This window comes from Platalea leucorodia (genome assembly GCF_965183815.1).
Source record: "Platalea leucorodia genome assembly, chromosome: 1".
Taxonomy (NCBI): Eukaryota; Metazoa; Chordata; class Aves; order Pelecaniformes; family Threskiornithidae; genus Platalea; species Platalea leucorodia.
Genome location: NC_138823.1, coordinates 141,759,012 through 141,786,449, shown reverse-complemented (window position 1 = coordinate 141,786,449; position 27,438 = coordinate 141,759,012). Strand labels below are relative to the sequence as shown.

Genomic DNA, 27,438 nt, shown 5'->3' with positions numbered 1-27,438 from the left:
GCCCAGCGCCAGCTGCCGCAGACCGGGTCAGGCACAGCACCTCGCCCAGCTACTCCTTCATGGGGCCGCGGCAGCGCCCCCGCCCCCTCAGCCGCGGGCCTCGGACCGAGCCCGGCGGCACCCACCGCACGCCCACGCCGGCCGCCGCGGGGCGGGGAGGCGAGCGCTGGGGCCGCCCGCTGGCGGCCGAGGGGAAGCGGCGACGGTAGGAGGAGGGCGGCGGCTCCGCCCCGGCAGCGGGCTGTCGGGCTTCTCTCCGCCGCGGCGCTGGGGACGGTGGCAGCCGGCAGCGGCGGGGTCTGGCTTCGCCGCCAGCGGGGACCCAGTGCTGCCCCGCTGCGCCCGCCCGCTCCATCGCACGCTGTTGTCATGGAGGAGCCAAGATGGCGGCCCTGGCCTACACCCTGGGCAAGCGGGAGATCAACTACTACTTCAGCGTGAGGAGCGCCAAGGCGCTGGCGCTGGCCGCCGTCCTGCTCCTCACCGCCTGCCACGCCGCCTCCCGCCGCTACCGAGGTGAGGGGGCGGCCGCGGGCGCTCCGCGGGGGTCCGCGGCTGGCGGGCAGCGAGAGGCGGAGCCCCGGCGGAGCCCGGGGACCGCGGCCGTGCAGGGCGAGCGGCGGTCCCCCGGCCCGGAGCGACCGCGTCGGGGCCGAGGGGCGGCGGGGGCGACGCGCGTACCCCTGCCCCGGCGGGCTGGGGCTGGGGCTGGGGCTGGGGCGGGGAGGGCAGGGCGGCGTGGCAGGTCGCTCGCTGCTGCCGGAGCCGAGCCCGGGGACAGCGGCGGCGGGGACCCGGCGCGGCGCCCCCGTAGCGGGGCCCGGCCCGCAGAGCCCGGCCTCGGGGTTGCGGCAGGCTTCCCGCCGGCCGGGCGAGGCCCCGCGGGTCGGGCGTGTGTGACCGGCGGGGCCGGCGGCGGTGCGATGCGGTGTTTTTGCCGTGGGCACAGCCCAACTCGTGGGGCCTCGCCTGCGGCGCGTATAGCAGCTGTACGGCTGCAGGTGAAGTTGCAGGGGTAGAGGGGGACTTCCCCGTCACTTGTTCCCGTACAGGATGATTAACGACCTTTACCTGGCAATTAGTGATTAATATCTTAATTGGTATGAGACTTGGTATATGTTCTTTTACTGTTTGAACCGTTGTCTCGAGCATAACAAAATCCAGCCTCTTTGGTGTATGGAGGCAAATAAAGAGTTGTTTGCTTCCCCGTGCTGTTAGGGGCTGTGGACAAGCCGGTCACCAAGGCGTGGAAGCCGTCGCTGGTGAACGTGACGGGGCTGTGCGCGGGTGCGCGGCGGTTACGGGGGCGCTGGGAGCTTTGCTGGTTCCTCTTCTTTCGGGTTGTTTTGGCCCTGGAGCTGTGAATCTTGGCATGATCCGTAAATGCTAATGGAAGTGCTAAAGGAAATATTTTCTTGTTTCCGATTCATGCTAAAAAAGTAGTATGTTTTTGTGGGTAAATCAAAAAGTTGATCCAAAGAGAGATCGCCGCAGCTCTGTTTATTGTAGGATAACTGGTGTCGGCATATTCTAACACTTGCTGCCAGCGTTGTGGAAGACAAGGCTGAGGCAGTTCATTGTGGAAACGGGAAAAGGGGTAGGGAGCCTTTGATAGGGATACAGTGCCCTAGATTCAGCCTCCAGCTGGCATGTCAGTAAGTCTGGTAAACTGAATAGTACCAAGTTGCAAGACACAGAAGCATTTACTGAATTCTAGAGGAGCACAAGCACGAAGTAATTGAACTCACCTGTTGCACTGTGTTCCTTAAGGCCCAAATCAGTTGCAAAACTAGATGGAAGGAGGGTGGCAAATGTGATACTTTTTTGAAGAGAGATTGTGGGACTGGCCTATAGAAACAGGGACTGCCATATCAAGCAGATTACAAGGGAAACTGGATTGTGCATAAATACGATATATGATAGAGAGTTAATATGGGGGTTGAGTCACAAATCGCAAAACGGTGAGAATCTGCAGGCCTTCATGTAAGTTGATATCGTCTGTGTGGATTTTCAAAAAGCTTTCAACAAGTTCCTGCGCCTAAGGCTTTTAGTTTCTTTAATCTGTTACAGGGTAGGAGAGAGGCTTTCCAGTAACTGTTGAAAAGATAGGGCATAGAGTGAGAGAAGTTACCAGTTTGGTCTCCTTCGAACAAATAACATTCGAAAGACACAAATAGTTTAGAAAAGGAGGGTGGAGCATTTGTAGCACAAATACAAAAGTATTCAGGATAGATAAAAGCAGAGGTGCTTGAGAGATCATTCTGCAACCCTTCAGTGATCTCAAAGATCTGAAATTCAGCAAATGTTAGGGTAATTTTGGCAATTAATGAAAAACAAAACAGAAGATTTCACTGTGATATTGCACAACTAAAGCTAACCGGTACTTTCCTTATCGTCAGTGGTCCTGCTCACCCCCTCTTAGTAGTGGTATAATAGAGCTTGGAAAAAGCGTACAAAGGAGCAACACAAATGGCAGAAGAATGAAACAGCTTCTGTACAAGAAGTAGTGAAATAGATTAAAATTCTGTGGCTTGGACAGAAAATGACTAACCTGGTAATTGTCCCAAATATGAATTATTGGGGGAAGGTAGATTCATTGTGATTGTGTCATAACACAAAAAGCATCAACTGACAAATGAAATTAGCAGGCAGTATATTTAAAACGATCAGAAGAAAGAGCTTTTTTCCACATAAGATGTTTTGAAACACATTGCCAAGATTTTATCCCGAAAATACCCCAAAAAGAGTTATCCTGATTTGCAGAGGGTGGATGAGGTGGACTGCAAACATGCTGCACTCCTTAGACCCTCTGGCTCGAAGTTGCTGAGCCGTGAAGGCCAGGCCATGCCAGGGAAGGGGTTGCTCTGGGTTTGTCGTGCTTTTATACTTTGTCTTTGAGCATCTGTTGTGAGCTGCGGTCAGGAAGAGGAGAGCAGGCAAGACCAACTCGTTCACGTGAACATATGTTCTGCCACAGTGGAACAAACAAGAAATTTAACAATGAATTAACCACCCATGTAGATACTGTCTCTCTTTCATAGATGTCCAGGAACATGGAGGAAATGAGCAAGAGCTGCATATGAACAAATAGTGGTGAAATCTGTTTTGTGGGAGGTGTGGGGTTCCCCCCCCCCGGATCTTTACTGTCTGAAGAAACTGATAACGTAAAGTTTGCATTAGTTGAAAGGGCAACTGCCTGAATAATGGAGAAAGAGAGATTGAAATTAGACATGTTGTGCATGGAGTTAGACATGCCTGATGATACAGACAAGATCCTGGTGTATAGGTGTCCTGTACTGTATACAAAGGATGACAAAGACAGTTGGCTTTGAAGAAAAATTATGTCTTAAGTCAAAATACTTTGTTATTTCATGTCCTCTGTTATTTATAAAATCAAAGTTATGCCCCAGAAGCACATTGACAGTGTTGAGACTTCTAGCCTGTCCTACTGCAGTTTTTCCCTTGGACAATTCAGCCAGAAGGAGAAAGCCGCAAATAATCATAGAATCGTTAAGGTTGGAAAAGACCCTTAAGATCATCGAGTCCAACCGTTAACCTATCACTGCCAAGTCCACCAATGTATATAACCAGACAGAGAATGGTGCATGTGAAGACGGTTTGTCAGTGATTAATCCTGCTTTCTGTGCAACAAGCATGGTCTCTCAAACTCCTTGAGAGACAGTAGTTATTTTTAAAACTTTTTGAGGAAGACATTCTGAAAGTGATAAAGGCACATAAAGCCTGCCTCTTTCATACCTCTTCCTTTTTCTCACTATCCCTAGGTAGGAGTGAAAGTATTAATATTTAGATTTTCTGTTTGCAGTGTGTCTGTACTTTTTAAGTTTTCAAATGAGTGGCAATTGGATGCTTTTAACTTTTTGGTAGTTAGCCTAGTTTATCTTGCTCAGTTTAGAAACCCACGTTGTGCAGATTGCCATCTATTTTTCTTCTCCCATTGCAATATTGAAAAGTTCACAAGGCATCAATTAAAGTTAAGAATATGCATTTGTTTTATAAAGCGGTTGTTTTTGTCTTGGCTTCCTTTGGGAGCTTTTGGATGATTGAGACTTCAGTTAGGACTCCTTTGTTTTGTCTAATTGTCTTTACATGTGAAGTTTTCGGCTAATTTTGGCCTCGGTGACTCAAATAAATATTATAGATAGGAGCAGCCCACTGCACTTCCCAGTAAAACTTGCTGTATAAAAGTTACTTGTATGAAAAAATGCCGGACTGGGGTTGTGGAAGGTCAAATTCATGTTCAGGGAGGCTTATCATATTTAGGGGTCGCCTACGTTATTTGCAAAACTTAAAGTAAGTTAAGAGAAGGACTGTCTTTAACTTGTGTACAGCTTCTGTGAAGAGTTAATTGGACTGAATGTTTATATACTATCCAGTGAAGTTAGTGCTGTGTATTTTTCAGTTATTATCGTATTTCAAGGGTACAGTCCTAAACCTTGTTGGAAATAAGTTTTAATTTAAAATTTTGCATTCTTAAAATCAGCACTGATAGATCCTGTTTAAAACTATATTTTAATTGGAATAATAGAAATGGAAATTCATTTGTTCTCTTCAAAATAGAGAGTGTGCCTTTTAGAGGAAGTATTGTGAAACATAGTCTGTTCTGGCACTGAATGAAGACTTTGAGATTTCACAGTCTCAATGGAAACAACATGATTTTGAGGAATGATAAATTAGAATAATGAGCATAATAAAATTCAGAGAAATTATACTCTTTGTATAACTATACCGTAGTGCATCTAAGCGCAACATTTGATGAAAATAAAAGGTAATTTACGCAAAGCACAAAGGAAGAACTTAAGAAGAATGGTCTGTGTTTTGTGTATAGAATGGCACTTAGATCTCTTTTTCTCAGGTTTTAGTTTTTTGGTTTTGTTTTTTCGTTCTTTTAAGGTCTCATTCATGGTTAAGAAGAAGATGTGGTATATTAAAATGAGAGTGGTTTTTTCGCTGCTGTGTATTTCATCTCCTAAGTACAACTTGGGCGTTTCCAGATGCACTGCCTTGTCTGTAACCTCCAGTTTACTCTCTTGGCTGCTGCTTCAGTCTTGTTTTATTCTCCTCCCTCATCATCCCCCGCCCCCCCAAACTTCTAGTATTATGTATAAAGACATCAGACATCAGTAATACTCCTAATGAGTTTCAGGAGCTTTCTAATGTTGCTCAGGGAAATAGTAGGATATTCGGTATCTGGAGTTGGGAAAGATGACATAACTCCTTGGCCTAAAATATTATCTCTATGTTTAAAATGTGTACAATGTGTGATGTTTGGAATGTTATTTCAGTAAACATACTGTAGGATGGAGGATTGTTTTATTTGTGGGTAGTTATGATGGGAGTGCCGTGGAGTGCAGAGCTACCAAGCTTGGGTCATGAACTCGAGATATGGAATATGCTCTCCTATGAAGGGTTAGTAAACTAAGGTTTTTCAGTCTTGGAAACTTGATTGAGGAAAGATTAATAGTGGTCTATAAATCATGATAGATATGAGTGCGAACTGTCTCTTCCTATGGAAGAACTGAGGAGTGCCAAGTAAATCTAGTAGAAACCATATTTAAAATAAAGGGAGGTGATTCTTCAAGCAGTGGCTGCGGGTGTGGAAAACTCTTGTACAGGGATCCTGAGGATGCTAAAAAATTCAAGAGAAGACCGCATGACTTTGTTGGAAAGAAATCTGTGGAAGGTTCTACAAAATATGTAGAAACCGTATCCAACTCAGAAAGTCCTTGGACTGAACACAGTTGGAAGAATATTGTTGGAAGACAAGAACATAACGTTTACTTGCCCTTTTCTTACTCACCCCTGAGCATCTGCTTATGGCCCCTGTTGGAGGCAGAATACCAGGCTAGACTGACCATTGGTCTGACCGTGAATAACCGTCCTTATTTTCTTATGCATCTTCCTCAGCAAGTTAATGGATTTCAGAGGGAGTGTAATTAGTGGTGGATTCTCTTTTACATAGTTCGCTCTGATATCACTCTGATATATCTCCTAATTGTCATCATCTGCAAAGTGGAGGGCTTTGTAGCAGTAGCTCTAATAACTGCAAGTCACTTATTCTCATAATCTAATCACAAGCAGCATGAGTTTGATGATTTTTTTTATTATTTCTGACAGTTGAATTTTTATGCAACTTACTAGAAACGATAGTTTACGTAAGTGTATATGCTTGAGAATCAAGGAAATTATGTTGCTTGAAAGCCGAAGTATAGAAACAGGATTCTATTTGAAACAATTAAGAAAAACTGAAACTATGGTAATTTTGAATTTATGATTTCTACTAGAAAGATGTCTGTGCAGCAAATCTGAGCTATGCCAATGTATTTAAAATGTAGGTAAAAAGTAGGTTGAATGTCATCTGCTGTGTTCTGAGCTACTTCTGCAGAAGTTTTGGCAGCAGGATCAGCAGCTGTCTTATAAGTAGAAACGTTTGAAAGAGGAGCAGAACAGCATTGATAAATTGCTTCCGGAAGATCCATTCTTTAATCTGTTCAGAAATGGCACTGTACTGAATAATGAAAGAGCCACGGACTGGGGGAAAAAAAAAAAAAAAGATGATGTTGCTGACCTGGAGTTACCTGTACTGGTTGAAAACTAGGAGAGTTACAGAGACTACCTTTATGGAAACATCTTGAGTTCAGCCTACATCTATGGTCTTGGCATAGTTTCATGAGAGCTCCTTTAAAGGTTCAGAAGCGTGTGGCCCTCTGCATCTGGCCATTTGCCACATCCCATTGCTGCTGTGCAGTAATTAATCAGTTTGACATGGATAGTGCATGTGTGTTGAGAAGAGGAAGGAAGTGTTGATTTCACTTGTGGTACCTGAAGGATTTGCTTGAGAGGTTACTGGTCAATTTGAGGGAATTCCTGAACTACCCTAGGGTGATTAATACAATTTTATTGATGATAAAAATAGTTTATCACCATATGTATGTATTTTATTTAAATTTTAAACACATTGTTCTTCTATGTGTCAAAATCTGCCTGACCAAGAGCTCCCAAAACTTGAGAGATAAGGAGTAAAGAATGACAGTTTTAACAAAGCCAGTTTATTGTGCATGTTAGGAGTATGTCACGTGTGGGTTGCTCATGGAGAACCAACCCAAACCCAGAGCTATGACTCTGATATGTTTATCCAGACCTTTTTCAAGACTGTTATAATTCTTCACGTTATTCCAGCTTTTTTTAGTAGTCACGATGCAATAGCAGTGGTAAGTAATTGAAGTTCCAGGAAAGAAAATAAGTCCGGTTGTTAGAGTTGCATTTTGAAATGAGGGAATGAGGAGCCTTAGATCATGGTAAATAATACTGCTTGATTGTGTTACCACTGCTGGGTTTGGTTAGATAAATGAGCCAAGGAGTAACAGTCATAATGCAGTCTGTTCTACATTCCCTTTTCTGATTTTCATGAAAACAGGTAGGAGGAGTTTCAGAGAGGAAGGCAGGGATAGAAGATGTCTTCAGCTGGCACTTCTTCCTTCCTCCAAGCTAATTTTATATTCTTCTTCAAGAAGCAGCATACATGAGCTGCGTTGTCTGTATCTGAGATGTTCTTCATGCATCCTAAGTAGGAGAGAGTTAGAGGTTTGAAGGAAGTGAAAACTAAGAGTTTTGGGTGTCAGCTATACTTTAAACATGCATTTTGTTTTATGCTTTTTGTAACGTTTTCCCAGCTTCATAGATGGGAACCTTACCTTTTTGTTTTTCTGGGTGGATTGTGAAGGAGCAGGCAGCTGAGTACCAGCTCATGAACTAGAGTAGCAACATCATTGCCAATGTTAATGCAAGAATTACCTGGGAAAAAATCTGTGGTCATGCAGGATTATAAAGATCCTAGTTCCATGTTTGTTGGAAATACAGATATGTTTCCATCACCCGTGTAATGATTAGTTTTCTGAAGTTTATTACCCATAGGTTTAAAATGCTTATAGACAAAACATTGCAATGTAGGTACTATTGTCATTCTTCCCACTATTGAGAAGTTGTGGAAAGAAGTACTTTTCCCAATTATCCTATGTCCAACTAAAAAAAAACCCCAACAACAACAACAAAGTTGATTCAGTGCATTGAGAATTAGTTAGCTTTCGCTGTGATCTTAGGACCCTAAGTTAGGATATGTTTTCTTATCAGAATGTTACACAGAAAGCCTTTCTTTATACGATATACCTCCCCCCGCCCCCATTTTTTTAGTGATTGGACTGTGGCCGTGTGGAAGCCTTTGCTTAAGCACAAGGGAAGTGATACCACAGCTCTGTCTCTGTTTCCTAAAAGCTTTACTATAGTACTGATCTTTGAGGACTGTGAGCTTGAGTCTTGGTAGACATCAGCGGTGCCTTGTAAATTCCCATTCCTACGGACCTCAGACCTCACACTGCTTGCATCTCTTTCTGTTCACTTGGTCTAATTTGCAGTTCTAGATAAAGCTTCAGATTTTCTCGTAATAATTGAAGCAGAAAGTCTGTTTCATTGTAATGTGTGGCTCCCAGAAGCCCTGAAAAGAGGTAGTAGAAAGAAAAAGCCCTATTTAGAATTAGTGCAAGTTTCAGTGGAGTAAAAGAGCAGTTCTCTGTTGAGTTTAATGAGGCCAAGGTTTCACAGAAGATGTTAAGTATGGGCTGTCACGCATTGTTTCTGTACAAGCTAGCACAGGTACTTGCCATTTCATTCACCACCATTTCCCTCTTTGTCAGTGCTCTGAATTGCCAAGTATGACAAAAATGTTGGAGGGCAACTTCTCTTGCAGCGAACACTGTTCAGTTGTGTTCAGTTACAAGGCAGCAGAATCTGGCATGAAGTTTGCTGGAAGATAAACCTCACTGATTGCGTAACTGAGGTATTTTATTTATATGAACTTAAAGTGACCTGACACATCACCACCCGTAAAGTGATTAATCTTAATTAGTGTAAAACTTCTTGACTGGAAAAGGTAACTGCAGTTCAGAATGATCAGCAAATTCTCCTGTAAATGTTTTTTGTTCTGCCTATTAACCTAGCATATAATTTCACCTGTCCTAAGGTGACCGCTATGTCTTAAGCAAGGAGATGTAATAGAGTTTCTTGCAAATCTCCTGTTGAGATTCATGTTCTGTACAAGGTGATGTGTATGGTGATTCTGTGTAGAAGATTATTATATTGAACTGTTGTATTCTTTAATTTCATATTAGTGTATTCTGGATAGTAGATAGCACAGTGGATTGGTATCTTTTGGTGGAAATGCCGTTCTAGATTACAACAGCTTTCTGACAGCAGAAGTGGGATCACTAAAAGTTTGTGGATAGAGGAGTGATTTACAGAGAAGTGTGGTATAATAAGTGAGAAGGCAATTTGCGGAAACTTGTGCAAGATGTTTTCAGAATAAGTTAAATTTGTTGATTGTTTCAATTCCGGTGTTTCAAATATTTTTTTTAATAGCAATGGGGCTATGTTTTAACTTCCACGTGTCTGAATTCTAATCTTAATATAACATTTTAAAGGTGGTGATACGTGTGAGTATCTTCTGTCCAGTGGGAGATTTCTTGGAGAAAAAGTATGGCAACCGCACAGTTGCATGATGCATAAGTATAAAAATAGGTAAGAAAGCTGATGTCTTCTGTTTATCTGCCTGGAAAGAAGAGTCATTGTTTGACTGCAGCTGTAGTAATTGCAGTGTCATGTATTTTTCACTTTATAGCTGGTTCTCTAGGCTTTCAAAAATATGCAACATTTATGAGAAGGCAGTCTTTTCCTTGTACATTATCTGTGTGTCTACAGTGTTTACCATAGTTGTATTCATATATAAAACTACAAATAAATGTTGGTGATGGCAGTACTGATACGTGTTATGCAGAGCCACAAGATACTGCAAAAGACTGCGTAGCTTCATTTGTCACTCTCAGATTGCTGAAAGGGAAAATGCTGACCTTATGTGTAGAATTGCAAGTAAAAAAATCCCAAACAAAATTACCAGTCACATTTTTTCACCTACTAGTAAGAGAACTTTACTTTTTAGAATTAACACTGTATATTACCATTTTGAAACTACTCTGTTTGTAGCACCACAGTATAGGAAAGCCTTCTTGGTTGTTTGCCTAATCACATTAGCAGAGGAGTTCGTTTTCATTTGTATGCAAATTACACTAAACTTCTTATTAATTCAGCATGTTTAAAAAAAGATTTACTGTTCCTTAGAGCTGGATATAATGCTTAGAATTATCTGTATTGCTCTGTAGATTTTCTAAAGACTTTTTCCTAAAATATATGTTTCCAGTAACATGAATGTTGCTGTTTTGTTTTACAGTGAAGCAAAAAATTGCCTCATAGACAAACATGTTGTGTTTATAGGAGATTCTAGAATTCGACAGCTGTTCTATTCATTTATAAAACTCATAAATCCTCAAGTCAAAGAGGAAGGAAATAAGGTGAGCTACTTTATTTTGATGATGTTTTTGTTTCTTTCTTCCTAATTTACCTCATAACTCTTCTCTGAACTTCAGAAAAGCAAGAAATTATGCTGTTTGCTGGCCTAGCCATGAGGAAGAAGAACCATAGAAAAGTCTTTTGGAGAAGAGCAAGATTAGACCAAGATAATTGTTTGGGTACAAATGAGACGATCGGGAATCTGAGAAGTGAACCAGGAAGCTCGAGAGAAAGCTTGCAGCAGTCTGGGAATAAATTAATGAAGCTGACTTGTCCCATAGCAACTTATGCTTCATATTTGGCTTCTTGATGAGAAAATGATTGCTCCTTTGTGTGTTTTTAAATAGTAGTAATTCATGGATTATAATTTGTGATTTTAAATGTCAGTTAAATTGCTGATCTAATCTGTTCATAAAAATCCTTGGGGCAATGACAGATTTCCAGGTCTAACTTGAGGGTGAAACTAAAAATAGCTCCTGGTCTTACCTTTCTTTTGATTGCTGCTGAAGAGCTGTTTGAATTTTATAAGGTGAAGAATGTAAACTGCAGCTTGCAGGGTGGAAGCAGTAAGAAAGGATTTAGCTGTGCCATTTGTTGAACAGAATATTAATTCCTTTTACTATATTGTGCTTCTTAGGTATGTCCCTTTATGGATATATGTACATATGTGAGGGAAAAGATGTTTCACTTTCAACTGTACATCAGATTTGTCAATTATTTAGTACTTCTGTCATTCAGAAGTGCAAGCTGGCAGCTTTTTCAGCAGGTGGCATGCAGTCACTTTCACTTGTCAAAACAAGATGTTTGATTGATGGAATAACTCTGTTTTTCCTAGTTTCTTGGTTATGTCAACATTGCTGCCCAAAAGTGAGGATATGACAGAGTGCTATAACTGGTTTTTAAGTTGAGAGGTATCTTTTGTCAAGTATTTATGAAATCAAGATCTCAGTTTGTGGAAGAGAAACACACTTGCTCTTTTGGACCAGGATTGAAACTAATATTGCATTTAGTAATATTTTAAAGGAAGATTATGTATGCAGTATCTGACTGCTTCCTTTCTGATTTCTTACAGTCTCACTCGGCAAATTTAATAATGTATTCCAGACTTTATTTCTGCCTGAGATTATTTTCTTTTATTCTTTAATTAAAACTGTTTTGGGTTTTTTGTGCCAAGAAGATGGGCAAATGAAAAGAAAGGCTAGGGAAAAGGAAATGTAAGAAAAGAAAGGAAAAAAAGTCTTAGTTTTTCTCATTTTGGGAGGCTAGATTTAGGAAAATACTTTATACTTTTGTAACAGAGTGAACAGAAAGTGTTTCAGACTTTGTTGGATAGATTTCTTCCAGGAAAAATAACCCTTTATGCGAGTAGTTTGTTTTATCAAGAAAGTAACATAAACATTTTGCATGAGTATACTTACAAGTTTATACAAGAAAAATCCTTTCTACTGAAGATGAACCTTTGGGTGAGAGCAAATTAACATATGAATGTAAATATTTTTTTTTCCTTCTGAAAGTTTGTCTTACTCTGGTTTTATTGTTTTGGCTTTTTTGACAGCATGGAAATATCCCTTTTGAAGATAAATCTGCTTCAATTAAAGTGGTAAGTTTTTTATCTAGCATTAAATTGCAAGCCATAATAATGCATATTATTATTTCATACAATGTAATCCAAATTGCAGTCAGAGCTGGATTTTTCAAATTTCCACAAATGCTGTAAAAGTCAAAAGAAGCTTTAGACCATCAACATTCTTTACCATTTTTCCACAAAATATATCAGAGTGTATCTTAACGTATTATATTTTGAATAAGATTCTTTGAGAGATTTTGGCTTTGAGTATTCTCTGTTGGCTTTGGGTATAAGCTCTGGAAGCACGTGTAATTTTTCTTTTTGTCGGATCTTATAATTTGGCCTTCCCAAGAATAGCTTTTGCCAGGAAGTTCACTGTTCCAGTGCTGTAAGAATAAGTATCTGGGGCTCACTTACTTGGAATGGTAATTGTCATAATTGCCATCAAGCTCTCTATGCTATCCCAGCAAGTATTCTTTCCACATGGAGAAATAACCACAATGTTGATTATAATGTGGATATTCAAAAAAAGAAAACAAACAAAGTACTTGAGGGTAGGTTCTGTGAAGGACTCTGTTCTCCTCTGCCCTGGCAGTTGAGATGGTATCCTCAATAGCTTTCTTTGCTTCCCATGACAGCTCTCAGCAGCGCTGGGATTCTGCTAGTCATGTATTTGCTTATCCCCTGGAGACAACTCATTCTCTGTTCATGAAAACTAAAGAAGCAGTGTATTTGCTGAGTTGTCTGCAAGTGAGTTTTCAGTACCTGTTTGTGTACATGGTTAAGATTTAGGGTACAGAATAACATTTTATGGTGTGAGCCCATGGCAATTTAAGCCTATATTGTCCCACTCTGTTGCTCTTCACAGTCTGTTCCCGTGTTTTTGCTGTATCTAGCCCTGGTACAGCTGTGGAGTGGGATGGTTTAGAAGTCAGTTCAGGCAAAAACTTACCTTGTAGGGTTCCTTTTTGGTCAGGTCTGGTGTGGCTCATCATATGGTTATGCGAATGCTGGAAAAGAGGGGCAGAACACAAGGCAGGACAAAGCAATGTGATTTATGTTGATGTAGTCTGACACAGAACTACATCTTCAAAACTCCTTAAGCCTTGGTAGGTGGCTAACCACCAAGATTTGAGATGGCAGGTTTGGGCTTTTGGGAGATGTCTGGGTAGCTAAGAATATATTCCTAGTCTGCTGCTGCCTTGTTTTGATGTCATATTTCTGTTGACATTATCGGCACGGTAGCTGAACTTTCACATTGAGCATGGCTGTGACCCAATAATCTAAATGTAGAAAATACTTGACAAACAAAAGCAAAAATCACTGGGAACAAGTGGAGAGTTTAAGTTTGCCCTTTCTAGTCGTTGCACTGACCCTTCCGTCCTTCAGCCACTGCTGATTTTGTGCCTTGGTAACTTTGATTTGTGCCTTGGTAGTCTTGAGTCACTGTTCAAATGATTGTGCCGTAGAGTAATAGAGTGAACCTTGCCATTGAACTTTGTTAAGTCACACTTTTACAACATCATATTAAACCCACTTTTGCTAATACCTTTGACGGTGATTTTTTAAGTGATCTAAGTCACCCATTTGCGACAAGATGGCTGCCTGATTGCTCACAGATTCCTGCCAAATAGTGAACTGACAGTAGTCAAGGGAACTACCAAAATCTTTAGGTCTGTGCAGGTGGAGATTTCCTCTCTGATGGTAGTGTTTCTGCATTCTGCATGATAAAGTTTCCTCACAGTAATTTCTGCATATGTAATCCCTGCCATTTCACTTTAATGTGTATTTGTAGTCCTTCCGATAGTTCTGCAGTTGAGGAGTAAATAGATGCTAGGTAGTCTCAGCTTTACCTGGGAGACATAGTAGCACTAGTAAAAGCCTAGACTGTCCTTCTAGATGAAGGTTGGGCACTACTCCTGGTATCTAAAAAAATGTCAGTAGGTAATGCATTTAATGTCCATAGCACTATTAGATTTAAACAGCTAATAATTTATGAAGTGGTAATGTAAAATATTAGGATTTATTTTTGTTTGAAAATTGTGATTTCAAGCTATCAATCATAGTATGTGAAGTTCTGGAAGAAAAAAAAAACAAACTTGGTAAAAACTTAAGGAAATTGAGCAAAAAGCAAGTTGTAATAAATAAGTTATAGATGTGAGCTTGGTTTTAGCCCTGATTGCATTGGAAGCTCAAGGACATCTCATTTGGCAGAAGCTAAAAAATTACCTTCTTGGTGAAATCCCAACTTCTGAAATACAAATGAAGATTTCTTCCTTTTTTCGTGGGGGAAAGTGGGGTTTATGTGTTGTTTTTTTTTTTCTTTTTTTCTTCCTGTTTTCAATGCTAGACTGAGATGTCAGGCTTTTCATGCTAACTATAAAGGAAATCTCACTTTGGGCCAAATGTTTTTCGTTCATGGTTGAATTGATGGCAATTAGGTTTGTTTTTTTTTTTTTATTTTTTATTATTAGTCTACTGCTTGTATTTAAGCTTACAGAGTAAACCTGCATTTATTTTACAGGATTTCCTGTGGTATCCAGAAGTTAATGGCTCTATGAGGCAACGTATCAAATCTTGGACTGAGGTTTGTCTTAAAAACAGTTTATTTTAGGAAAATATGCAACTGACTGAGGACTGCTACCTTTCTTTTTTTTTACTACACACAACTATAATTACTAGGAGTCCAGCAGCTGCAGCGTATCACATATTCAGTCAGTTATGTACCAGAGATCTGAAATTTGACATCAAAATAGTGAAGGGGGGATGTTTACTGGTGTATATGTTTCTGTGCATCTCCTGGTCTCGAGGTTGGCTTCACTTGGGCCAAAAAAAACCAAACCAGAAAACCCTACTTCCTAGAAATAGGTTGATTCATCCTATTAAGAGCTGAAAGGATTTTACTCTGATGTGACATTCCTCGTCTGTGTCTGTGATGGCTCTGCTTTTATGTGACCAAACATTTTTGACCCTTATGGATCCCTTCCAACTTGAGATATTCTGTGATTGTATGATTTTATATTTATGTTTAAGTGTTCCAAACTGAAGGACAAAGGCAATTTGGAAAGTCAAGAATGCCTCGATTTTTTTTTCCCCAATATTTCCCTCAAATTACGTACTAATTACTTTACGTGTTTCAGTTATGATGTAGGTTGTCATGTTATTCAGCATAAAATTATATATGTAATTCTGATAATGAGTAATATGTTTACAGATTGGCAACTAAATTTTTCGTGTTTCTTCCTTTCATGACCTTTAAAAAGCCTGGAACTATTTAGCAATAGCCCCCCATGATTCTTTTGCTACCCTGTTTGTCATTCTTGCACAACACCTTCCATCGAGATAGCTGAAGTTATTTGTTTTTCTCTGATTACCACAAAAAATTGAGAACTGCTAAACCCTTGCTGTGCCAAGGCAAAACTCATACTGAGGTGATCAGCACTGTTTGTTTCCTTGTACTCTTCTGTTTGAGTACATATTGTGTTCCTTGTCCTAGACGTGACTTTCAGACAAGGGCAACAACTGTCAGTTGTCCTTGTTCTGTTTTTGGAGTGGGTTTTTAGTCACTTCAGTCAGTAGAACAGCCCAAACAGATGTTTGAGAATGCTGAGAGACACTGAGAGAAAAAGTACTTCCATAGTATGATCTACAGTTTACTTGACCTTAGGAGATGTTTAGATAGCATTTAAACTTATGCTGCTAAATTGATAGTGATTGTAAGCACTTACTGATGCTTTGCACTTTTGCAGATTCTGGTATGTGAAAATTCTGGTATATCACAAATTGATGTTCTCTGTAATATATCTGCAATCTACTCTTTTGTAACCGTTAACTGATGGACAGGTTGAGTCACAGTTAATTAAGATATGAGTCTTAATTAACCTGCTCAATATAATAATAATTTGTGAATATTTTTACTTTGTGTCTTAGGGTTCTGTGGCAAAACCTCATATAATTGTAGCAGGAGCTGCCACGGTAAGTTATACATATATGGGGTATTTTAGTAAAGAAGGAAGTTCTAGTAGCATAACTTTTATGCTCTGAAGTTGGTTACATGATGAAGTTATTAAACCCAATTTATAATAAAAAACATACTCTCGGTGAATTTTCTGTTATAACAAGTAGTTCTAAAATGTCAGATACATTTTATTATAGCTGTGTGATGTACAGTACTTGCTTTTTGGCAGCAATACTGGTTGATAAGCATTGATTAGCTTGAACCTAGCTAATAAATAAAGTAGCTTCTTTGTTAAAAGCAGATTATTAATTTAAAAAGTTAAATAAAAGTACTTGTGTATTAACTGCGATGCATTTTTAATAAACGCAGTCACAAAATGCTGCTTTTGAGCATGGCCCAATCTGGAACGCTCTTTTTGAGTGCACATATTTCTTTTAGACTTATGTGGGCAAACCCCTGAATTTTACAAGAATAATTCAACAACCAAAGAGATTGCACTTCCTGATTCTTGTTCCACTGGAAGTTTCCACCACTGCTAAGAGCTGCAGCATCACAGAAAACAGGGCTGACAAGGATCTGAAGAGGTCTCCTAACCCACCAGTTTGCCACAAGGCAGGATTGGTTATACCTGTGTGGTACTTGACAAGAGTCAGTGCAATTCTTTAAAACTTCCAGGGATGGAACTCAACAGCCCCCCCTAAGTAGTCTGTTCCAGTAGCTGGTACTGGGGGTCAAGCGTTGAACAACTGCTCGTGTCATTAATTCTACATTTAATGTCCCTTACTTCCAAGTATTTTGGAACTGGAATTTGAAAGGAATTAGCAACTGTAAATTCATACCAGCTCAAATGTAGAAAGGGGAAAAATGTGTTCCATTTTAAACAAAATCCTTTGAAAGCAGTTTGGTTTAGAGACAGTTCAGGCATTCTACCAATCTGGAAGCTCCTGGGCTTGCCAATCTCGGTGAATTCCGCCAATTTTAGGGGAAGGTCATATTTGTATGCAGACCTCCACACATTTCCTGAGGGATCAGAAATTCTCTGTTCCCTTACAGGTAAAGCCCCCAAATTCTCTTCCTTTGTAGGATCCGCGTAAATATTTGAGCTTTAGGAATCTTGGCAATCCTAGAATATCTCTGCTCAGCCTGAGAATCTAGCATGTCTTACTAGCATGAGTCGTCGTATTTCACACAGAAAATGCCATTATACGTGGATAGGGTTCTCGCATGCAGAAGGTCAGGTTGCAAAACTACAGGACTCTTAGCTAAATACTTCATTTTACTCATATATATACATTAGTCATAGCTTGTTGTCCTTCGTGGACAGCAGGAGATATGAACCAACAATATGTATGTGATGCTCAGCTCTTTATAACACTAATATATTTACACAAAATGTTAATAGTGATATCTAGAGTTGGCCAAAGATTAAAACATCCTCTATTTTAAGGGACTTACAGAAGAATAAAGTGCTTCAAAAATCTGACACATCAGCAACATTACCATGGCTAGCACTAGTGTGGTAACCTGCTACTAGATTAAGCTGGTGTGTGTGCCCTTGGACTTGTCAGCATTTTGAAACTTACCTGTATCTTTAATTTAGCTCTCGGTTGGGTCGTGCTACTTTGGTCTGGACGTGTCTGTCTTAAGATGTCAACTGCATTTATAAATAGAAGTGAAGTCTTATAAGCTGGAGGAGCTCCAGCTAATACAAAACTCAGTTGCTTGCTTATTCTGGGAAAAGGAGATGCTCTGAGAATGTCACTGCAGTGCTCTGCTTCTTAGTTCCTGACTTCCTGTTGAATAGAATATGCTTCTTAAAACGTCTGTTTAAATACTGTAAGTGTTTCATGAGTAAAGATTTAGCTACTGGGAGAAACTGCTTTTTTTCCAGAGTGTGAATTCTCAGAGCAGCTGCATGTTATTTGGTTTCATGAAGTATTCGTTTATATTCAATAGTATTCTCAAGAAGTGAATTAAGCAGTGTACTTGGCTTACATCAAAATTTTTATGTAGGTATTTAGAAATAATTAGAGAGTTCACTACATTCAGACTAAATTATTTATTATTTTTTTTACAGATTTTGACTAAATCAGTATAGATACATAATAATTTAAAAAAAATGCTAATCTGTTTTTCCTACAGCATGGGAGATTCTTTTCAGAAGTTAGAAGAAATTCTTGGGTGGCTATAGCGTTCTCCCAATCATTTCATATAGACGATTAAATCAGAAATTAAAATGGCTCTTTTTCTTTTCTTTTCTTATTTCTTTGTGGATATCTGCAAAACAGATGGAAATATTGGAACTCGATACCACCGTCAAGTTTTGCTTGCATGCATCTGTTGCTGTGGTCAGTTTTCCTAGAGTAAAATCAACCAAATTGGCCATGATTTTTATATAATGTGACTGGCTTTGCTACTTCATCATTGTTCAAAGTCAAGGGGCTTTTAATTAAAACACCTTGCATCATTTAATTTATGAAAAATCCAATATATGTTAAGTGGAATATTATATACTCCACATTTAAATGGTCTGTTTGAATATAATGAGCTGTCTAGACAGCTGCTTCATCCAAAAGAAATTTTTTAGGACTTTAGAAGTGAAGACTAAAGAAGTAATCTAGCTTTATAGAAATAATGAAAAATAGCTACTAACGGAGCAATGTAATCTCTTAATTAAGGGTCCTCAGACATACAGGTTCTGAATATCTCTCTATTTCTCCAGTGGTCTATCAAGATTCACAATGGCAGCAACGAAGCCCTGACACAATATAAAATCAATATCACTTCAATTGCACCTCTTTTGGAAAAATTAGCAAAAAGTAGTGACGTTTACTGGGTCTTACAAGGTAAAGTAATGAACAGTAGGTAACAATTTGTACTGTCACTGTCTGTTGAATCATTATCTTGTAGGATATGGAAAACTTAGTCTATACTGCTTACTTGCCGAGTAAGAAGGGTGTTGGTTGAATTCCAATCTGGCCTTTCTTGCAGCCTTAACTGGCTGGTACCTAACTAGCTGTTAATAGCAGTGGAGATTTTAAAGCTCTCTCAGGAAAATCTTTTGCCTTCTGAACTCTTAATTCTTTGTTAGCTTACTCTCAGACCCAATATGCCAGGCCTGTTCTCCCTGTGCTGTGCTCCATACGTGCCTCCTGGGGTTCAAGAGCAGAAGTGCACAAACCAGCAGTATTCCTGTGTTTGTGTTCAATTAAATTTTCCGATTACATAAATAGTAGGAGAGGTTCAACAAGTGCATCCTCTGTGTGTGTCTAGAATGAACGGACATGCTGTAGAGAATATAGAGAATTTACGTCTCTAGAATGAAACTTGCTTCTGTACACTGAGCACTGATGAGTTAAGATCAGGAGCCAGAAATCATGGTTCAAAATGAGTCTGTGATATTTTTATTATGGCACCAAGCTTACATTCTTTTGCTTTTCTTGAATAAAACTAAGGCTGTGTGTCTGACACTGAGCAATGAGCTCATAGGTAGAATGTGCTCCTGGTTTATCTGCCATAGAATATAGCATTTTAGATTATCATCACCTTAGTTAGAAACATAGGCAGATTTTGAGCCCAGATAGGAATATACCCAGCTGTACCCTTACAGTCACATCCAAGTTCCTATCAAAGATGGTTCTAGGGGTTAACCTGAATCAACAGATTAATCTTCTCGCATTCCTTTCAAAACCATGTTTATCTATAACAGAAGCAGGTAGTTGTCAGACATGTCCCAACGTTCTGTTCATAAAGATGCCATCCATTTAAGTCACCTCTGAGCTCTTTAACGGAACAAATAAGAGGAAAAGCAGTCTGTACACATTGAGTTGTCTAAACATTGATTGTCCAAAAGTAGGCATTGAGGTAGCTAAAGTAAGTCAACTTAGAGCTTGTAGAGTGTGCTTCACCAGAGTTATGAACATCAGTAGCTTTTCATAGCAACTTCCTGATCTCCGGCTGACCTTTTGATCTAGAACCCCGTGTAGCCTTGTGTTAAGCTCTACATAATTCCTGAAGCCTGCAGGCAATTAAGTGGTGTTCCATTCTTCTGAAAAGCTGAAATTCTGCCATCAGTTAAACTGGAATCAACAAGAGAAAGTGGAATATGCTTATGGACTGTGACTTAAAGAAATGAGAATCTGGTTTCTTCTGCAGTAACTAGAGGGTTTGAGAGATATCTTTTTTCAACGTGTCTATTCTGCTGCCTGCCTTCTGTCCTCTTGGCTTTGGAGTCTTTCCTCGGGGGATTCCATTACTGAGAGAAGGCATAAACAGCTCTGCACTCCAACGTTATACGCTCTTCATGGGTTTGGGGAAATGAAAACAGGCATTCATGTCTGGCTAAAGCTTTCTAATGTGTAAGTACATATGCATGACTAGGGAATGGTGATAAGAACATTTCATCATAAACAACTCTCGTTACTGCTCTAGTTACTGTAACAGTCACTCATTCGTCATTGTACATTTTTTCTGTACCATTAAACAATCGTGACTATCTAAATGAAAGCAGCCTGTACAACTTGAGCTAAGTATTTGTCGAGTAGAGGATTAATGTGCCTGTTCTTTGTCCTTTCAAATTCAGACCCTGTTTATGAAGATATGCTGAGTGAAAGTCGGAAAATGATCACTAATGAGAAAATCGATGCTTATAATGAAGCAGCTGTTCGTATTCTGAACAGCAGCTCCCGAAATTCCAAAGCTAAAGTTAAAATGTTCAGTGTATCAAAACTGATAGCGCAAGAAACTATCATGAAGTCTGCAGATGGCCTGCATCTCCCCGAATCAAGCAGAGACACAGTAAGTGTTTTTATCATTGGTCAACATTAAAAAGTAATAATAGTAAAACGGGATTTTCAGTGAATGTTCTGAAATGGCAGACAATATAATGAATATAATGAGAACCTACACATTCTCAGGAAATTTTGTTTCAAAGATCTCACTAGCTGGAAGGGCAGTTAGTTATATAGAATGTTTAAAAAACATAATAGCAAACACGTTAGTGCATAGCTATTTTAAAGTAGCTGTTAATCTGCTAGATCTTTTAGATCCTGAGTGCAAACTTCTTGCCTTCCTCTGCCTGACTTAGAGTGATAATGATTTGTAAAGCAGTGCTAAGAAATAAGTCTTAAATTTTCCCCTGTGTGCTCACATAATTTTGTTTAGTAAGGAGTATGAAAAGGATAAGAAAACACAAAATACACACTTTCCTGGTTGCATGGAGTGCCACTGACTTGATTGCTTATTTTAACCTACCTATATATATATGCATGCAGTGAGCCCCTCTGAGCTTTGTCAGTCTGCCCTTCTTGTGACTGAGCTCTCCCACCGTGTCACTTTTAGTACCGCTTCTTTGCAGGTTTCAGTTGCTTTCAAGTACTGGATGAACTAAACATCATCTCACCACAGATTTCAGTCTCATTGTCATGTTTTAGAGACTTCCATTACCATGACCCAAGTTCATGAGCTGCTTTTCACGTATAGTCCATTTAGCTCTTTATAGCTCCTTTTATAGCCAGTAGAGAGAACCGTTCTGTTGTAAGGATTAGGATTGGCTCTTTTTGCGTACCTCAAGAAGCTCCAGGGTTTCCTGTTTGGAAGAGGTGTTTTGACTGTACTGTTGAATGCAACTAGGTATATGGGGGTACTGTGAAATTTTATCTATGTAATGATAAGGGAGAAATGCATATGTTTTATTGTCAATGCATGATCTAGAAGAAAATTTCTTATGATGAAAATGTTAACGTGTTTATTAGAGATTGACAAAAATGCCTATTTCTTTGACAGAATGCAATGATTCTTATGAATGTCTACTGCAATAAGATAATGAAGCCCATTGATGGCTCCTGCTGCCAGCCTCAACCTCCTCTCACTCTGATACAGAAGTTAGCTTTCTGTTTTTTTACTTTGTCCATTATTGGATATTTAATTATCAATTTAATTCATCGGAATAATTTTCGGAAGAACAAATCATGCACCGATTTGGAAAGTGGAGAGGAGAAGAAACCTGCCATCAGCACTCCTAATGTTTCTACTTTAGAGATGCTCTTACACTCCTTTTGCAAACTTGGTCTAATCATGACCTATTTTTATCTGTGTGACAGAGCAAATCTTTTCATGAAGGAAAATAAATTTTATACACATTCATCTTTCTTCATACCAATCGTCTATATCTTGGTTTTGGGGGTATTTTACACCGAAAATACCAAAGAGGTAATGATCATGTTGACATTCTACTTAAAATGTTGTTTCCCAGTTTGAGTGTAAATAACTAATTACTAAATATTGAAAGTTAAATTTTCAAAGTCAGTATAACTCATCTGCAAAAAATGCACTCACAAGCAATGTGACGTTTGCATGGAATTAGATGCAGAAGCTTTTTGAAAGCATATGGGTATGAGGGCCTCTAGCTATTGCCACTCAGTGACATTTGAAGTGAGCATAGCTCAGATACAAGAGAGTGTAGAGCCCGTTAAAATCTGATAGACCTGTGTCCACTAGACAGAAGTATTTTACAACTGAGACCTGTTTACCCATAAAGTGGTTTATTGTTTTGAACTTTTTCTCCTCATTTTGTAGATGTTCGTTGTACTTTTTGGAATAGCAACACTCTTGTTTTGTTTTGCATTAGACTAAAGTGTTAAATAGAGAACAGACTGATGAATGGAAGGGCTGGATGCAACTTGTTATTTTGATTTATCATATGTCTGGAGCAAGCACTGTAAGTGATTAGAATTTCATATTTTTTTTTAAGTGGGAATGCAGTTTGGGTATGTTATTTCAAAAGAAAGATAGTGCAAATGGATATTAGAGTTGAATAGAATTAATAACTCATTCTCTTGTTCCTGTAGTTTTAAAAATGGTATTAGCAGAATTAGTTTTTCTCTCTAAGTGTCGATTTCATTGATAAGAGCATTTTGTGTTACTTAGCCAATGAAAAAATATACTTGTTTCCTCGGTGTCAAATATTGTGTTAGTTTATTTTTAATTGCTAGCAACACTTTATTTTTATGTTCAGAACTTGAAACGCTGAAGGTAAGCTTTCAAAGATCCTGTCTTAACTCTCTCGTAACTGGTTACAGAATATGGAAAGTGTAGAGCAATAAATAGCAGAAACTTATTTTAACATCAGAGAGGTTAGGGCAACAAAAGAGCTTAGTAAGAAACAGGAAAATGCAGCATACTGTTTCTTTTCTTAGGTAAGCCTGATTTAGTGCAATGCAGAAAAAAGATAAAATAGGGGGGAAGAAAGGAAAATTAAAAGCATTTCTGTGGCCATTTATAAAAGGTACTTTATTTTTCTCAACAGTTTTTGCCTGTATACATGCACATTCGAGTTCTGGTTGCTGCATATCTGTTCCAGACAGGTTATGGACACTTCTCATATTTTTGGATGAAAGGGGACTTTGGTGTGTACAGGGTGTGTCAGGTGAGAATATCTACTTGCCATTTTTGTAAAGAAATTTGTTCAGATAACAGAATATCCATAATATATCCGTACTTCCTAAATAATGTGATATGAGATTACTTAATCAAGGTTTGCACATGAATAATGGCTGTTGTTTCTATGTAATCTGACCTGTTTAATCGGTAGTGTTTATCTAATACAAACATCTAGGATATAAATGATACTTGCAATGTAAAAAATGCAAGTATGTAGGCTTTAAAATATCAAGACAAATATTTTCAAATATATAGCAATGGACTTTTCACTGCAGTAGCAATTGACAATATATAGCAACATGTAAGTAATAATCCAGGCAATAAAGAGGGGTATCATTGACAACAAATTTATTTGCTAAATCTTCCTAGATCTATTCTGTAGTCACTGGTGAGTAAGAGGTTTACGTGGATAGCTGTGATGTTCTGAATCGCCCGCTGGAACAGCCTTTCTCCAGTTACTATTGAAAATAGATAGGTGGTGTGAATGTTCTCATTGGCTCTCCCCGTTGGCAAAAAAAATATGGTTTTCCAAATTAGCCATTGGAAGTACTTCATTTTGCTTCTCTTGCCTTTGTTTTTACAACATGGGTCTGCTCCATGTTGATATTTTCCCTGTGTTTGGGTTTTTTTTAATTATTAGTATGTGTCTGTTAGAGTTTTCTTTATACAAGTAGATAAATGTTTGGTGAATCCAAGAGACAGTTGTGTACGGAATTTCTTTCTTTGTCTTCTTCTGTGAGTAAAGGTAATGATGAAACAAGTTATCCAGCACGTTGGTTTGCTTGCTCCCAGCATGGCAGTGTAGATGGAACAGATGTTGTCTTGTCTCTGATTTAAATTGAAGTAATTTCCACTTGCTTAAATTGTGAAAGCTTTTAATTTTTGTATGCATTCTGCATTTTTTCCTCACTTGTTGGTGAAATGAAAAACTTTTTGGCTGGTTAGTTGGGGCCATTAATAGTGCCCCAAAGCACTTGTGGTACCTTTCTTTCTTTCAGATGAGTGATCGTTTGGATCCATTAAAGAAACTCTTTACGTTGCTATTTTATTAAGTATCCAACTGTTCTGCATTGAAGTAGATTGCTAATACATGAACAAGAGGCATCACTGTAGTATTTGTTACATTTTTCAAGACATAGCGAAGTGTCGCCAAATATTGTACATTACTTCTTTCATTCTCAACTGAAAATTTGTTGGATTGGTTTTCTTGTTGGGACAGTTTGTTCTGTGTACAGAATGTTTAACCATTTGATAAATAGAATGTGGTCAGAAATACCACGCCCCTCTACAGTTTTTCTTTAGAAACAGATGAAAATTTCACAAACATATCAGATGTATCTGCTTCGTCTGAAAAACAAATATGCAAGGTTTGGGGTTTTTGGGTTTTCTTAATTGTTTTTGGTTTTTTTGTTTGTTTTGGTTTTGGTTTTTTTTTTTTTTTTCATTTAAAAACTGCTGTTTTTCTTGGTCCAAAAAAGCCTTTTCAGTTATGGGTTTGAGTTTTCAGATCAAAGTGCAAAATAGCGAGAAAACAAATACTTTCTAGTCAGCTATATTGATTCCATGGGTTATTCTCTTTTCCAAAGACGGTGTATTGGAGCCTACGTTTATTAACAAAGAAAATGATTTTCGCACTGTGACAGTACTGGAGAACATACCTATTTTTGTGGTTTCCCTCCCAGGTTTTGCAGTGTGTGCTGTAGCAGTTTGAAAAATAAAAATAGATCTTTAACTGCTGTTAAGCGTTATATTGTCATGTACCTCAGGTCATCGTGCTTACGAAAGGTATGGCTGCAGCCTAACTGCGGTACTGGTAATGACATTACCCTTGCTTTAACTGAGCCAGCCCAGGTGCTATGGGAGTGAAAGCAGAGAGGCATTCAGAGCATCCAGCAACTGGAATACTCAGTCCCCAGCCTGGAGTCAGTTCTATTTTACCCTGTTTTCATCGCTTTCCCTACCCAAGTAGGCCAGCATAGGACAGGTCCAGTACTACATAATCAGCCTGCAGTCTTATATTGCATTATTGATGTTCCCTGAGATACTTACCCGTGTTTCAACTAAAATATAATCGGCATGTAAGATGTAAAATATGTAGATGTTTTCATATAGTGCTAAAGAAACATGTCCCCCACCTCTCTTAGCTTTGCCTCCCAGTTTATATATCCTCTGTCTTCTTTCCTCTGACTCCTTCCAGGTTTTATTTCGTCTCAATTTCTTGGTTGTGGTACTGTGCATAGTGATGGACCGACCTTACCAGTTCTACTACTTTGTGCCATTAGTTACTGTCTGGTTTATGATCATTTATGCTACCTTAGCTATATGGCCTCAGATAGTCCAGAAGAAAGCAAATGGTAAGATTTTTTTTTTTTTTTTTTTTCTTCTGCTATAAAACATTTGCGTGTTACTACAAATGATAACCATACAGAAAATGATATTGTTAGTACATCTCGGTCTCTTTTTAACATAGTCAAAATATGTTAAACAGCTATTCACAGAAATATGATTTGTCATAGATGAATTATATGTCAGTTGAAAAATGTAACAGCTGATAACTAAAGTCTCTCTCTGGTGGCAGTCATATTAGAATACTCTTTGATAGGTTTTGACCATCAGAAATGTGTTTTATCAAGAGTTGTAATATTACTGAATGCAAACTAAAAACATAGGTTACGCTGTCTGTGCTAGCTGAGATTGTTGCTGTAGTGTACTAACAGGCACGACATGAACAGTGAGTGTTTAGACTTTCCTATTCTGCATTGCCAACATGTCTCATCCATTTTCAGCACTAATTCTTCTATATCCTGCCAAATAAGAACGTGGGGTTTGTTATGTTAGTATCTTAGATTAAGTGAACTATCTGAACTATGTCTTGTGATATGGATATTTTAAATAAAAATTGAAGTGAAATCCCAGTTTATTTTATGCATTGCAGTTCATTGAAGAGTTGTCATCATGTGGTAAATGCTTATTATTTAATTCACCTAAATTAGAACCAAAACCTTAAGAGTCTGTGATCCTCCTTCCCTATTGATGGAGTAATACCCAAATTTTATAGTCTGCAGATATGACAATGAAATATACCAAATGCATGCTAGGAATAGATGCTGCAAAAATATAATTGGAGAGTAGTTTTACAAGATATCTTGAAGGTAAATAGCTCCAATATTATTTTTTTTTTTAATACAAAGGCACTTCTGTTCCAGATACAGAGAAATGATGATTATGTACTTTAGAGCAATAGTGTACTGTGAAACTAGAAAATTTTTCAATGACAACTTTCACTTGTTTATGTCCCTGTTTTATATGGCGAGAGAGGGAGATGATCTCTGTTGCAATGTTGAGGCTTGGATAGAGCTTAGTACCAGTGGACAGCTTTGAGGAGCAGTTTCTCAGGCTTGTCTTAACAAGATACTTGTCCTTAATGACCTGCAATTGAGCTTTGGAGTACAACTGGTACCTCAAAGTTTAATAATATATGCTCTACTTATTTCACATGACAAAAGCTGTTGGGCATTTTGTTTTATTTATTTATTTACATTCACCTAGAATAAGGACTGCCTGTGCAGAATGTTTGGGAAAGCAGAGGCTTTAAAATAGTATTTCTGTTTGAACACCTAAATTCTCTTCTTCCTCTATGTGTGTTGTCCCTGTTTTAGACATGAGGCTTAATTTAGGGTTAATAGGTTGTTAATTGCTGTGAATGTTTATCTTTATTGCTTAAAATAAAACTTAATATAGTGATAGTGATAAAATGTGGCTGGTAATATTTGAAAATTTGTTTATGAATGTATCTATTGCTAAGCATAGCCACACTAAATAACTGGCAATTATTATTTAATGTGTCCTGGGGTTTGCTATTGAAAAATGGATGACTGTGTACTGATTAATTTATTTCTTCCTCAGGGAACTGCTTATGGCACTTTGGTTTACTGCTGAAACTGATTTGCTTACTGACATGTATATATTTTCTGTCATATTCTCAGGTTTGTAAGTTTTGACTATTTTTATCCTTAACGACCTAAAAGTATATTACCTTTCTCTACTTTTTAATGTGCTC

General features: G+C 38.7%; 1 protein-coding gene across 2 annotated transcripts in view; it reads left to right on the top strand.

The window, feature by feature from the left end:
- The first annotated feature begins 251 nt into the window (after positions 1-251).
- CASD1 (CAS1 domain containing 1) overlaps positions 252-27,438 on the top strand; it is a 34,886-nt gene continuing 7,699 nt past the window's right edge. The window contains exons 1-13 of one of the 2 annotated variants that reach the window (XM_082305704.1): positions 252-516; positions 9,492-9,588; positions 10,295-10,415; positions 11,969-12,013; positions 14,505-14,567; positions 15,911-15,955; positions 18,661-18,784; positions 20,521-20,735; positions 21,723-22,148; positions 22,567-22,656; positions 23,245-23,364; positions 25,576-25,732; positions 27,285-27,364. In XM_082305704.1, coding sequence (XP_082161830.1) covers positions 384-516; positions 9,492-9,588; positions 10,295-10,415; positions 11,969-12,013; positions 14,505-14,567; positions 15,911-15,955; positions 18,661-18,784; positions 20,521-20,735; positions 21,723-22,148; positions 22,567-22,656; positions 23,245-23,364; positions 25,576-25,732; positions 27,285-27,364 — 1,716 coding nt within the window. In that variant the 5' untranslated portion in view covers positions 252-383. The remainder of the gene's footprint in view (positions 517-9,491; positions 9,589-10,294; positions 10,416-11,968; positions 12,014-14,504; positions 14,568-15,910; positions 15,956-18,660; positions 18,785-20,520; positions 20,736-21,722; positions 22,149-22,566; positions 22,657-23,244; positions 23,365-25,575; positions 25,733-27,284; positions 27,365-27,438) is intronic. The other variant, XM_082305703.1, reaches the window with a different exon arrangement.